Genomic DNA, 15,882 nt, shown 5'->3' on the forward strand with positions numbered 1-15,882 from the left:
TCATAATACTCAGTGCAAATGGCAGCAAGTTGTTCTTTATTCAATTTTCAAGTTATTCATAAGATGACCAAGGGCTTTAGGCTGACTCACAGTTTATCCAAAGAAAGAATAATAAATTACTCTGTGGAATGAAAAAAAAATCATTAAGCACTTCCTATGTGCCAGATCCTGTCCTCAGCCCTGGGCACAGAAATTATATAAGCAAGAAAGTCCCTGCCCTCAAGGAGCTTGCATTTCAACAGAGGAAAATAACATCTATAGAAAAATGGTGTCCACAGAATTATGTTCTGGTAGTCTGGTTTGTTTGGTGATCTCAGATTTAGATCTGGAAAACAGGAGAAAGGGGAAGGCACAGCAGCATAGCATGAATACAGCTGGAGAATAGTCTGCTCAGTTCTGGGTCCAGACTACATATGGTGATTATTTAGTGAGCAAAAGCCAGAAGGACCTAGAGGGGGAACTTGGAGTGTCAGGTCAGAGGTGGAGGCTAGAGTTCAGGAGCAAAACAGCATGAAGATGGCCAGGAAGTAGCCACTTAAACGAACATTTTTTTCTTATCACTGACTGTCAGCAATATATATTACAAGATACTTCTAGTGTAAATTAAGCTGGTTCTCTCTTTTGTGGGGAGACTCCACAATGTCACTTCCATCTATCCTTTTTTTTTTTTTTTTTTTTTTTTTTTTTTTTTTTTAAACATTCCTGTTCTGATGACAGAAAGCTCTCTCTACCCACCTACCCACCCATTTACCAGGAATGTTCATGATTAACCCTACCACAGTTTCCTATGGTCTATCCCTCCTTCTGCAGACCAAACATACCACCCCAACTCCCATGTCAAGACTGTAGTTAGCTGGGGGGCTCCAGGGAAGCTGCTAGCCATGGAATTCCTCTGGATGAAATGGATAGGTTTACACACACAAAGCATCCATAGAGAAACGTAACAAGAAGCAAGAGAGCAGAGATACAGCTGATCAAGTGGGAAGGGTTAAATCTACCAACAATTCTACTAAAAGTTTTAATTGATCATAACATTTCCCCATTCTCCCTCTACAGCTCACATACCTACATGTCTGGATTTATTTCTGTTTGATAAACAAAGTCTTCAGGGGGTGTAAAGAGAGAAGCAAAAATCAGACATCTGTTTTGTTTTGAACTGCCTAAGTGAAGCGTGCATAAAAGAAATAATGAACTCCAGTCATTCCGAAGAGCTGCTAGAATGTTCTGGCTTAAACTCTGATGAACTTTTACATTATTAAAAAGTTGACTACTTCCAGAATGGATAGGCAGTCTTGTAAACCTTTAATACAATTTAGGAAATGAAAAGTTTGTCACAGATAAATTTTGGCAGAACCAAAACATTTCAGATAGCCTGGAGAATTTGCATATTCAATCTTAAATTTTCATTTTAAAAGCACTGGTCATGATAATAAAATAAAAAGTTTGTGAATGTTGATTATTTGTCTATATATAAAGACATTTGTCTTTAACATTTTATTTTGATTAATAAGAACTTATGAGGGTAAGAATATTAAGAAGGATGGTTTTCATCAATGGTTTAGAGTATAATATATAACAGAATTGAATTTAATAGTATTAGCTGATATTTATGTAGTAAATTATGTATTTTACAAAATGTTTTGCATACATTATTTCATTTGAACTTCACAAGAACCTTTTTTTACGTGACAAATAGAATTTTCTCTCATTTAGCAGATGAGGAGATCAAAGCTGAGGAAGGTCAGGGGACTAAAATGTTTACAAATTAATTTTGCATTTTTTTCCTCCCAGTTTAAGAGCTTATAATTGTAATTGTTCTAAGTTTTGGGGTTGAGAATAGCTGCTCATAATACTTGGTAGGTACTTAGGTCAAATAGCAAATATAAGAGGCAGAATTTGAATTCAGGTCTTTGAAGTTCAGCTGCCTCTTTTAGTAGTCTCAGAAGTGCCTGATTGGTACAGATTATGCATGCAGTACTGCCTAATTATGAAAGAAGTGAGAGAAATGAATAGATGCAGAGATAAAAACAAGGAGAGAAGAAGAGACAGACGCAGAAAGAAACAGAAGAGAGAAGAAAGGGGAGTGAGACAGAGGGAGAGAAGGAAGAGACAGAGACAGAGACCAAAGGAGATTTTATTTAATGAAAACAAAACAAACAAAACAAAAAAACAGTCCTCAAAGTGAGATCTGAGAAAGTCTGGTATTCCCCAAGATCTTGTAAGAGAGTCCTTGAGGGCAAAATTATTTTCATAATAATACTAAAATGTTGTTGCCTACTAAAATTCTCTCCCTTAATTATCTACATATCTGTGTGAGGCCAGATTTTCTTTATATATTTTTAAACAAAACAACATATAGTAACAGATTAAATGCAGAGTCAGATACAGAATCCAGCTGTCTTCTATTAAGTCAGATATTAAAGAGGCTTGCAAAAATATGTCAAACGATGACACTCTTTCAATTATTTTTTGTTTTGTTTTGGAAAACATAGCTATTTTCATTTAAAATGTTGTGTTAAAATATAATGGACTTATTGTTATTTTAAAGTGAATTAAGTATTTTAAAATTTTAACAGTTTTCTTATAGTTTCTAATATCTAAAAAAAAAAAAAGCTCTTTGTTTTTAAGAGTGTAAAAGGGTCCTGAGATGAAAAAGTTTTCAAACTTCTGGTGTAGAAGATTGAATAATGGACCTTGAGTAAGGAGGATTTGGGTTCAATTGTCTGATATTTACTACCTGTGTGACCACTGCTGAATTGCTAAACCTTAGGTAACTCTCTAAGACTTATCTACTAAATTGCAGATGGATTATCTAGTGTAGGATTTCTTAAACTTTTCCATCTATGACTCCTTTTTGACCAAAAAAATTTTACACGATCTTGGATATATAGGTATATAAATATATATACTAATCAAATATTTACTGATAATGAATCATAAAGAAATTTAATTTAAAACAATTCTTTGGTGTACATATAATTTTACCACATTATAATAAAAGCAAATTTGCAAATTAATGATATGTATGTGCTTATTTATTTTTAAATAAATAATGAAATCTTGGTAAAATATTCAGAGCCTTTTGCTGCTGCAAATTATTTGTAACACTCACATGCAATTACATGACCCTATATGGGGTTGAGACCCTGATCTAGTAAATAATCCATGGAGAGCTAAAAGTTACCATTTTTCAGAGCTCCCTCAGGTATTTTATTAAAATATTATTTTTAAATAATTAAAATAGTATTTTATTAAAAATACTACCATGTAGTATGATAAAAGGGAAAAATTACAAATGTTAGAGGGGATGTGGAAAAATTGAGACACTAATACATTACTGGTGGAATTGTGAACTAATCCAACCATTTTGGAGAGCAATCTGGAATTATGCCTAAAGAGTTATAAAACTATAAAACTCAACAATACTAATTTTAGAGGTGATCAGGTGATCAGGGAAAAAGGAAAAGAAACTTAATGGTCCAAAATATTTATAGCCACTTTCTTTGTGCTGACAAAGAATAGGAAATTGAGGGGATATCTATCAATTAGGGAATGGTTAAACAGGTTGTGACATATGATTGTAATGGAATGCCACTGGACTATATATAAGAAGATGCTCAGTGGATTAATTTTAGGAAAAGAAGGAAAGACCTGTATGAAATAATGAATAGTGAAATGAGCAGAACCAAGAGAATATTATATACAGTAACAGCAATACTGTTTAAAGAATGACAATGAATGACTAAGTTATTCTGAATGTTGTAAATACTCAAATCAACCACAAAAGATCATGAAAAAAAAGATGCTTCCTCCTCAGAGAAAGAACTGATAAACAGAAGTGTGCATAATATAATTTTACATATATCTATAATATGATTTTACATATATACATATATATATATCCGTCAAATGGTGGCTTTTTCTAATGCAGGGTGGCAGACAGTTTGAAACTTAAAATGTAACTGCATATATGTATGTGTGTGCATACACACATATATACATACACAAACACATATAACTTCACATATATATGTATATACAGATATATGTGTAATTTAAATTAAAAATATATGTGTATATATATATATATGCATATATATATACATATGCATATATATGTAATTTAAATTTAAAGATACTACCATGACAACAGCTATTTTGTTAGCTTGGAAAAAAGTTAAACTGAAGGCAAAGCATACAAGCCTTGTATGTCAGCCATACAGGTCAATTTTCCCTGCAGAATTAATTCTTTGTTTAACTGCATGACTGTGTCTATCTCAGATATGTCTATCATCTAATTCAGGGAGGAGATAACCAACTTGGCACCAGAGCTAAGGAAGGATGTTAGAGGTCACATTTTGTCCCTTCACATATTTTTCCATGAAAGTCTGTCAGAGATAAATTTGGTTTCAATTAACCTAGAACTGCCTTAGAGCCAAAGAAAATAGACCCGACCTAAAAAGAAAGAAAAATATATAGTTAAGCTCTCAATTAAGTTTTTCATGCAACAGCTAGTTGTGGTTATTGACCTTAATAAGAACAAGGACAGAGAAGATTTTCTCTTCATAATTAAGTCCTTCAAAGTGGCAAAGATATCTCACTGATGGCAACAACAAAGTGAAATCTAAAATCCTGGGTACTGATCACAGATTCTCTGTAAGAAATGTTATACATCTTATGCTTGTGCTAGGATACCTAAGTAATAATAAAAGTCTCTAAGCAAGAGATAACTTTTTTTTGGGGGAGAACAAGCATTTATTAATTATCTATTATGTACCAGGCACTATATGCTAAGTATTTCACAAATATTATCTCATTTGATCCTCACAATAACATTATATTATTTACTCCCATTTTACAGTTGAAGACAGTGAGGCTAGAAGTTGTGACTCAAGTGGGGTCACAGAGTAAATATATCTGAGGCCAAATTTGAACTCAGGTCTTTCCTACTCTAAGTTTAGTGTTCTATCCACTGCACCACCTAGCTAAGCTTTTGTAACTTACAATGGTGCACAGTGATAAAGCAACTTTGAGACCTTTAATCACCATTTTCTTTTCTTTTTCTCTTCATTTTCATAAAACTGTAGCTTTATCGTTGTTCAGTCATTTCTAACTCTTTGTGATTCTATTTGGGATTTTCTTGGCAAAAATTACTGAAATGTTTTGCCATTTTCTTTTTCAGCTCATTTCACAGATGAGGAAACTGAGGCAAACAGGATTAAGTGACTTGCCCCAGGGTCACACAGCTAGTATATTTATGAGCCAATTTTGAATTCAGGAATATGAGTTTTTCTGACTCACATCAGCTACCTTTCTCATTTAAAAAAATAAAAATCTACCAATAGAAGACAAAATAGACATTTTGACTGGATAAAATTAGTTTTGTACAAATGAAACCAAAGTATTTAATATTAAAGGGAAAATAGTTAACTAGGGAAACAGTTTTTGTAGCAAGTTTCTCTGATAAAGATCTCATTTCTAAGATAAATGGAAATGATTCAAATTTATAAGAAAACAGTCCATTCCCCTCTTCATAAATGGTCAAAGGATATTAGCAAGCAGTTTTCAAAGAAAAAAACAAGCAACGATAGCCACATGAAAAAATGTTCCAAATTACTAAGAGTTAGAGAAATGCAAATTAAAATACAACTGCCTCATGTAGATCAAATGAAGAAATATAGGAAACCAGGCACTAAAATGCATTATTAGTAAAGCTAATTACAATTACAATTAATAAATTGTCCTAGACATTTTGAAAAGCAATTTGAAACCATGCTCTCCCAAATCAGTATATTGTACATATGATATAGTATGACCTAGTAATAATACTTCTAGGCTTATACCCCTCCAAAAAATCAAAGAGAAAAAGGATTTATATGCATAAGAATATAGTTAGAATCTATTTGTTGGAAATTGGGTGATGTCTGATGTAATAGAATACTATTGTGCTGTAAGAAATGAGGATGTATATCCCAAAGAAATACTAAAGAGCGGAAAGAGACATATATGTGCCAAAATGTTTGTGGCAGCTCTTTTTGTTGTAGCTAGAAACTGGAAGATGAATGGATGTCCATCAGTTGGAGAATGGTTGGGTAAATTGTGGTATATGAAGGTTATGGAATATTATTGCTCTGTAAGAAATGACCAGCAGGAGGAATACAGAGAGGCTTGGAGAGACTTACATCAACTGTTGCTGAGTGAAATGAGCAGAACCAGAAGATCACTGTACACTTCAACAACAATACTGTATGAGGATGTATTCTGATGGAAGTGGAAATCTTCAACATAAAGAAGATCCAACTCACTTCCAGTTGATCAATGATGGACAGAAACAACTACACCCAGAGAAGAAACACTGGGAAGTGAATGTAAATTGTTAGCACTACTGTCTATCTACCCAGGTTACATGTACCTTCGGAATCTAATGCTTATTGTGCAACAAGAAAATGGTATTTACACACATGTATTGTATCTAGGTTATATTGTAACACAAGTAAAATGTATGGGATAGCCTGTCATCGGGGGGGAGGGAGTAGAGGGAAGGGGGGGATAATTTGGAAAAAGGAATACAAGGGATAATATTATAAAAAATATATAATAAAAAATTATTAAAAAAAAAAAGAAAGAAATGAGGATGATGGGGTGAATAAGACTCCAAAAAAAACCAGGTCCTTGGTAGCCAGGTGGCCCACAGGGAGGGACACTGACAGAAGAGAGCCCTTATTGAATTTAAGTGGGCCTTTGTTTCATTGAGCCCTTATTGAATTCCCAGAGCATTGAGGCAAGCAGGGAAGTGCATGTCCAGAATTATCTTGACCCATAGTTACTGTATCCAATCAGGAGACCAAACTATGAATGCCAACCCCCAACATTATTCCTTTTCTAAAAAGGCTCTACCCTCCCCTTTGTTAATCACTAGTTCATTCAGAACTTAAATTGTAAAATTAAAATTGTAAATAGTAAAATCTTTGCCTCTTGATTTGGATGGTCTAAGCCTACAAATTCTTTTGAGAAACTTAGAAACACTGACCAGAATCCCTAACATATTTTGGGGGTTCAGCCTTGCACACCATCAGAGGATAGAAATTATTTCAAAGAATTTTGCGAAAATATGTTTGAAGTATTTCAAAGAATTAAAGCAGAGCCAGGAAATTATAAAATAACAGCCACATTATAAAGATGAAAAACTTTTAAGAACTGTGATCAATGCTATAGCCAAGCATGATTACAGGGAATCAATGACGAAGCATTCTGTCTACCTCCTAAAAGATATTTTATGGATTCATAAAGAAGAATAAGACATACACTTTAAGATGTGCCAGGGATATTTTGTATTTTAAAAATATAATTCCTATTATCAAAGAAGTACATCTATTCCGGAAGAATTTTCTAAATTACTCTCTAATGTCGAATTCTATTTATATGTAAAGTCAACTGTAGTATGACCTGGATACTATGCAAATTCATACCAAAAGTAGAGAAAAGGGATGATATTAACATGTTAAAATCATTCTGGTATCCAAAACATAGTCAGTGTAACTTGGTAAAATGATTCAAGATTTCCCTTTACTTAGAAGCTCATTAGAATTCCTTAGCTCTAGTTTCCACGAATCCTCAGAACTTTCTTGTCAATACCAGTACTTGGAAACTAACACTTCCGTATCTCTAATTTAAGAAAAACAATTTAAACGGAAATATCTGGTACGGTGTCCAATCACAGTAGGTACTTAATAAATATAGATTGATAATGATGACATTTTACCTTCTTTTTTTAGGGGGAAAAGATCATGCATCCTGTGCTCTATATTTTTGAGGGCAAAAATTCAAGCCTCCCTTTAGTTAATCCTCAGCATCAAAATGGTAACAGTTAAGTTTGTATCTCAACTCCAAATCTTACCTCCTGGAACACACTGGAAACCATTGCCCTGATATCCAGGCTTACATTGGCAAACAAAGGAGCCTGGAGAGTTGTAACAGAAAGCATCTGGATGACAACGATTTTGTTGGCATTCATCTACATCTGCAGAACAAATACAAGATCATGGGTTAATCTCTTCATCATTCAATTGAGCAGTTAGGTGATGCACTGGATAGATCACTGAGGCTCGGATCAGAAAGATCAAATCCAACCTAAGACACTTACTAACTGTGTGATAATTGATAAATCACTTAATTTTTGCTTGCTTCCATTTCATCTTAAAATGGGATAGCATAGCATCTACTTCCCAGGTCATTGAAAAGATCAAATGAGGCAATATTTGTAAAGTGCTCAGCATAGTGCCTGGCACATCATCATTAACAAATGCATGTTCACTTTCCCCCAAACCCCCCATCCCCTTAACCTGAGTGAAATCATTCATTACTGTGAAGGGAAATTACTGCCTTAATTCTCAACATATAACATCTCATTGATTTCCTTCTAAGAGGACTATATTTCAAATATAAAGGATGACTTTCTTTAAGGAAATTGTTAAACCCAATTTACAGAAAAGGATAAATGGAGAATGGAAGGAAGACCTTTTTTATCTTAAAGATTTTTTTCATTTTATAAAAGGAATCCTTCAATTATTACACTTCCACAATGAATTTGTGTTAAATTATTGATCAGTAACTACTTTACAAGAAATTTCTATGTTTGAGAACACTTATAATTGGAAACCAATTTAGAAATGAAGATAAAGCATCTCTGAAATGACCTTCTAAATTCATGGATTCAATGTATTTATTTGTTAGAAGTTTTATTGATATCTTTTGGTTTTTTAATGCCTTAAACATTTCCTAGTAACTCCCCGAATCCCTATCTCTTGAATTTAAATCTTTTGTGTAACAAAGCAAAATAGATAAACAGAAAAGTTCAAATATGAATGCATCGTGGAATCAATTTTAAGAAATCAATTTACTGGAAAGTTGGATATCTAAAGACTTGGAGCAGTGTACTCATAGATCATTTTACTGAAAGCAACCTTTAAAAGAATCCTTAAAGATTTGAGGATAGAACAAAATATAGAAGCATAGGTCTTAAAAAGAATTTGAGTTCATCTGGGTGGCATCCCTGAAAATCCTATCTTCCATTTATTTATTTTAATATTTGTCTTGTGCTTCCACTTTAAAAACAAAACTCATTTAGGAGGCACTCAATCTCCAGATGCTAATTTGCATGAGAATAGATAGATTCTCAATGCTTTTATTTAAGGACACTAAATACATAGGACAAACACATTTTTTATCTTATACAGTAAAAATAATAAATGTGTTTGACCTTATAAAGCATTGTTGAGGTGGGCAGAGAACTTACTGTCACCAAGGAACTTTCCCACAGGAACGGAGGCTAAAATACATTGTTGTGTATTAGCTTTTATGGACTAATTTAAGAAAGAAAAAGAAGTTTCATGTACCTTGGCAGGCATGCCCATCTCCTAAGAAGCCAGGCAAACAGGAACATTGGTAGGAAGAACCTCCAGTGTACACACACTGTGCCCGCTGTGGGATGTCACAGTTGTGGAGACCAGTTGCACAGTAGTTGATAGGGCGATCGTCAATAACAGCTATAGAACAGATTTACAGAAAGTTCTAAATCAAATTTCCATTTAAATAATAAAAAATCCTCTATTTCCTATGATGATTCATTTGCTAGAGATGATCAATTCAATGTCAAGAATTTAAGAATCTACAATAATATTTTCTAGTCCTTATATGGCAGATGGGATTTCTGCTGTGAAAATTCATTCAAAAGTTATCAAAGAACTGTGTGACCCTGGGCAAGTTACTTAACCCTAATTTTCAGCAAAATAAATAAATAGAACTAGTAAAGGAAACTACACAAAATGCATACATTGAGACAGAAATAAAGTCATAATAGTAATACTATTTATATAGCCTTTTGAAGTTTGCAAAGATATGATTTCATTTTATCTTCATAAGCAATTCAGAAGATGATATTATAATCTCTATTTTACAACTGAGAAAGACAAGAGGTTAAATGTCTTTGTAGGATCTCAGAGCTAGTAGTGTTTGAGACCAGATTTGGATTTGGGGCTTCTTGAATCTGGATCCAATGCTCTGTCTCTTGTGCCATTCAATTGTCTATGTTTCCGTTACTATAGCCAAGGGGAAATGGAGCAAGAAGGAGGAAGGTTGGAAGAAGCAGTGATATAAGGGAGAGAACTTTCTAAATCTGGAGACAAAGAACTTGGGCTAATTTGGGCTCCAAATTCATTCAATTCTGCTACTTACTAAGACTTGAAAAATCTATCTAAGTTTCCAGACCTTGCCTTCCTCATTTGTGGAATGAGGATGTTGTATTAGATGACTTCTAAGGTCCCTTGCAGCTCTAAATCTATTGTCCAGGAATAAAGAGTTAGTACATTATAAATTATCTTTTGGCTTTCACATAAAAATAGGAATGTGGTTTAAAGATGAAGACAAAGGGCCTTCAGCTCAAATTCCTGGGATATCTGGCAGCTCCAAGCATTATGCAATTCTGAAAGTAACATTTGGCCTCTATGGGGCCATTACCATTCTATAAAACAAAGAATCAGGTTAATAATGTGCAATTTAAAAAAATGATATGAAAATTTTGTGGTTCACTATTTCGCTGTGAGAAATGATGAAGGTAATGTTTTCAGAGAAAACTTGTATAAACTGATATAAGAAGAAGTAGAAGAACAATTTATATGATATTGTAAAGACAATTTTGAAAGATTTAGGAACTCTGATCAACACAATGAGCAACAATAATTCTAGAAGTCTCATGAAACATGCTGCCTATTTCCAGAATGAGAGGTAATGATCTAAAAGTACAAATTGAAGAATTTTTAAAAATATGGTCAATGGGGAAGTTGCTTTGGCAAAGTATATATGCTTATAATGTGGTTAATTTCTTCTTGCTTTATGGCATAGGGATAGAGAGAATGCAGACCTGAAAATAAAATAGAAAGAGAAAACTTTAGGGTAAGTCCCAAATTTCTTTTTGTGACTCCTAAAGCAGGACTCTTAATCCTCTTCTTTAATGAACTGGGTCAAGCCACCAAAAGCAAAACAAAGATTAGATATGCTTCCCTTTCTTTAGGAACAGTGTAGGACACAAACAAATGGACACTTACATCAAAGTCCTTTGCCAAACAAGGGAATTACCAAAAATTACCTATAATGTTTAGCAACTTGGTTTTCAAAGTGAGAATGTGACCTATTTCCATGGGAACTAAAAGAATACAATTATTGAAGCACAGCAGACCTGCCTTTCTTCTGGGCCCCAAATTTATAGGCTTTGAAATTGCTAAGGATGGTCAGGAATTTGGTCTAGACTTCTAAAAGAAATCTATCACTAATCGACTTTGCCAATATAGTGAGAATACAAAGGAAAAAAGATTATGAGTCCTAGTTGAAAAAGGGAAAAGAATAAGTATTTATATAAAACTTACTATTTGGCAAGTGCTCTAAGTGTTTAGTAAATATTACCTGATTTGATCATCATACCGATCCTCTCTTACAGTTGAAAAAATGAAAGCAAAAATTAAGGGACTTGGCCACAATCACACTGCTAGTGTCTGAAGAGGGATTTGAAATTATTAATCAAACTTCTTTGTAAGCCCTGCTCATTGCTCCTGGATTTTTTGGGCCAAATAGAACAAAAACAAGCCTCTTCCACATGACAAAATTTCAAATACTTGACGAGAACTAACCTTGCTTTTTCTTTTCTCCAGACTAAATATTCTTAGTTCCATCAACTGATCTTCGTATAATGTAAACTCGAGACCATCCTGGCCTTGGTTTCCCTCCTATAGACAATTTTCCCCCAATAGCATTTTATTTTTCCAAATGCATGTAAAGATAGTTTATATTTTTGTAAAACTTTGTGTTCTAAATTTTTTTTTCCATCCCTCCCCAAAGACAGCAAGCAATCTTTGATTCCTATAACATTTTGCAGCTGATCAACATCCTTCTGAAACTGTTGGGTCCAGGACTCAACACAATACTCGTGCTTTGGAAGGTTTCACTTTTCTCTTGCATTCTTGGAAAAGGAATATGCTCTGATTTGGAAAAATCTAACCTGTAACACTCCAGGAAGGCAGGGACTGTGTCTTAAACATCCAGAATCTAACATTGCTCTCTGTACATAATGGACATTTTAAAGAAATAATTGCTGAATGAATTAATTCATTTCTTCCTGTAATTTTATCAAATCCCAGTCCCACCTTATTTTGCTCTCCTAGACAATCACTGTTTATCTCTATTTTCTCTCTTTCTCTTCAGCTTGGGGACGGGAATTTGGAGAACACAATCACTGAAAAGGGAGGGGAGAATCAAGAAAAATACATCTACTTTTTAAAAGATGAAAATAAAATTAATTAGGAGTATATGTACCATATGACCTAATAAGTTAAAATGTTGAAAGTAAAATCACATATAACTTTGGGTGTATTGGGGGAGGTCAATTTCTTATTTGGGTAGAAAGAGTGGTCATTTTAAATATGAATTCCTAGTTACTGAAACATTTTTAGGGCCAAAGAGTATGTGGGTATTGATGTTGCAAGAGAAAAGGGCGTGAGATAAATTTTCATAAGACTAGCTTAATCCTACTTTTCCTCCCTTTTTCCTTCCAATCACATTATTATGCAACTGATATTTTCAAATAAAGCATGAGCTTTGCCATCAGTGAATAGAGAAAAGGGAAAACTGATAGAAAATTCAAAGCAAAACAATACTCAAAAACAGCTACTTCCATAATAGAAAATCACACCAAAAAAGTACATATATATATATAGTAGCTGGAAAATATTTGTGTATTTGTATTTATTTGTGTATATGTATATAAACCCCCAAATCCTGTAGAGTTAAACACCTTTGCAATTAACAGGAAGCATGTCTAACTTCCTCAACTCTGACTGCTCACTTGTTCACCTCTCCCCTGCTCAAATCCATGTTTTCTGATCTCCTATCATTTCTGTCTGCTAGCATTCCTACCTAAGGCTTACATCTAGCATGAACAATTTCACCAATTAAATGGAAAAGTAAAATTGCTAATAGAATAAAGTAAAAGAGCTTTATATTGATAATTCCATTTCTTCTTAATGGATCTAAAAGGATCTACAAAAGAGATTTAAAAATAAAAAGGATGATTTGCTGGGAGTTGGGAAGAGGCATGATTAAGGGTTGCAATTATTTCTGAAAATTTTTTTAAATTTAAGGACTATTTGGAATAAATAGTGTCTAAACCATTAGATTACAGATTAGTATACCTTTTCTTCATGAATCTCAAAAATATTATATAATATACAGCATCATAACACTGATTTTTATTTTATGATATTTAGTATAGCAGAGAGAATGCAGCTTGCAGTCAGGAAATATGTGAAATTTAATTCCAAATGAGTTATTCACCAGCTTTATGATTCTGGGAAACTCACTTAACTTAAGACTCTGGAAGTCATTTAACCTTTTCTGGATCTAAGCTTTCTTATCTATAATATAGGAATAATAATAGTATATCATTCACGAGGACATTATGAAGATAATGTCTTAAAACATCTTATAAATCTTAAAGTGCTTATTGTCTATCTACCCAGGTTACTTATACCTTTGGAATCTAATACTTAATGTGCAACAAGAAAATTGGATTTACACACATATATTGTATCTAGGTTTTACTGTAACACATGTAAAATGTATGGGATTGCCTGTCATCAAGGGGAGGGAGTAGCGGGAGGGAGGGGAAAATTGGAAAAATGAATACAAGGGATAATGTTATAAAAAAAATTACTCATGCATATATACTGTCAAAAAATTTTATAATTATAAAATTAAAAAAAATCTTAAAGTGCTATACAAATGTAAGCTGTTAATGTAGTTATTATCATTATTATACTAGAGGAAACTAAATATAGTCCTAAGTGTCTTAAATGAATCAATGATAGGATCAAATCCAGAAATCAGGTGGAGGCAGCAAATTCTTTGAATGGCCTATATATAATGTGAGTCTGGCCATAGTATACGCCTAATATACAGGAAATAGTATCATCACACCTAGAGGATTTTGTCACTCATTTTGGCTAAGTTGTGGGGAAGAAATCAAGAAAAATAAATCAATTTTTAAATATAAAAATAAAATATACTAGGATTAAAAATCTCAAATTTCTGAAAGGATACATAGGACAGAGCAGAGGAAAGGGAAGGGCCTAAAAGCACAGATGTTTGGGTCTTGCTCAAATGAGAACTGCCTGTTCTTTCCCACCCCATCTCACCTCGGGACCTCAGCAAAGGCGCATCCAGGGCTTTAAGACAGAACAAACATAAAGTATATCCAAGTTTGCCAAACAGTGGGGAAAAGACAAAGAAATGGTTCATGGATAGCACAAAAGGCTGAACTGTTTTAAATTTGGGAAGAAGAGCTGAGCTCAGATGTCATGTCCAGCACCCTTCCCCCTTTAGATGTATAATCTTTGAACTAAAAATTCTTGGAACCAGTGAGATGAAGTATACCCACAGGAATAAAGTAGAAATCTTGAACAAATCTGGGCTCTTCTCCATGTCTCTCCTCCTTCATCATCACCATTTAAAAACAAAATTAAACACTTAACAAATATCCAGCACCCAGCCCACTTCCCTCAACATTTGCTAATCTCAAAACAATCCAGAAACCACAAAGGGAAAAGAATACAGGAGATTCTTAAAATCTTATACTGATAACTTACCCACACACACGCCCTCATCAGAAAACTGGTAGCCCTCAATACACTCGCAGCGGAAGGTTCCTGGGTGATTATTGCAGATGGCATTGCTGCCACAGACTGTTGGCTGCTCTGAGCACTCATCAATATCTAGAATAGATAAGAATTTAGAAGATTTCATTTTTCTTTATCTAGTCCTGTAGTTACATTCATGTAAAGAACTCTCCAGCACAGAATCTCTCTAACAAATAAAATGATGCAAAATGCTACCCAACTTCAGAGAAAGAATTGATGGTGTCTGAATGCAAATCACAACACTTTTTGGTCTAATTTTTTTTTATGTTTTTTCAAATGTTTTCTTTTGCAATACAGCTAATATCAAAATATTTTGTATGACTATATATGTATAATCCATATCTAATTGCTTTGTTTTCTCAAGGGGGGGAGTAGGAGATGGAGAGAGTTAGAGAATTGGAAATTCAAAATTAAAAATAAGAGTTAAAAATTGTTTTCACGTGTAATTTGAAAAAATATAAAAATTTTCATATTAAGAAAAAAGGTTCCCCATGGTCACTTAGTGGATTTCCATTTTTCTTCTCTTTTTATATTGTTGTTATTATTGCTACTACTCATGATGCAATAATAACACCACAGCATTAGAATTAGATGACTTTAAATGTTATCTAGTCTAACATCCTGATTTTATAGATGAAGAAACTCAGTCCTAGAAAGGGTAAATGATTTGGCCAAATGACACAGGCATAGAGGAAGGCTTCAACCCAGTATTCCCTCCTCTCCCACCAAAGTCCTCCTCTTATGCAATTTTGTGGCTGGGTCTGAGTAAGCTAGCAAAGGTTTCAAGAATGTGCCAACTGTGTTATCCAAAACGCAGGCTAGGCTCTCAGAGACTTATCACTAAAAGGTTGGCTGCTGGGTAATAAATTCTTTATCCACAGCAATTCCTTAGAATATGTCAAATATGGAGAGATTGTGACCCACAGAAGAGGAATTACCCATATATAAAATTTAATTACCCATATACAAAATTTAATTTCTAATAAAATAATCATAATGGTTTGATTCAAATAGTGTTTACCATTTATAAAGTGCTTTCTATTAATCATAGTATTTGTTCTTCACAACAACCTTGGAAAAGAGGTAACATAAGTATAATTATTCTCATTTAACAGAAAAGGAAATGGAAAAGAATAAGAGA

The 15,882-nt window shown here is 33.5% G+C and overlaps 1 protein-coding gene across 1 annotated transcript in view; it reads right to left on the minus strand.

Moving 5' to 3' along the window:
• NID1 (nidogen 1) overlaps positions 1–15,882 on the minus strand; it is a 108,093-nt gene that overhangs the window by 38,631 nt on the left and 53,580 nt on the right. The window contains exons 10-12 of the mRNA XM_074262465.1: positions 14,691–14,816; positions 9,396–9,545; positions 7,898–8,020 (exon numbers count right to left, since the gene is read on the minus strand). Coding sequence (XP_074118566.1) covers positions 7,898–8,020; positions 9,396–9,545; positions 14,691–14,816 — 399 coding nt within the window. The remainder of the gene's footprint in view (positions 1–7,897; positions 8,021–9,395; positions 9,546–14,690; positions 14,817–15,882) is intronic.

Source organism: Sminthopsis crassicaudata, chromosome 4 (genome assembly GCF_048593235.1).
Source record: "Sminthopsis crassicaudata isolate SCR6 chromosome 4, ASM4859323v1, whole genome shotgun sequence".
NCBI lineage: Eukaryota > Metazoa > Chordata > Mammalia > Dasyuromorphia > Dasyuridae > Sminthopsis > Sminthopsis crassicaudata.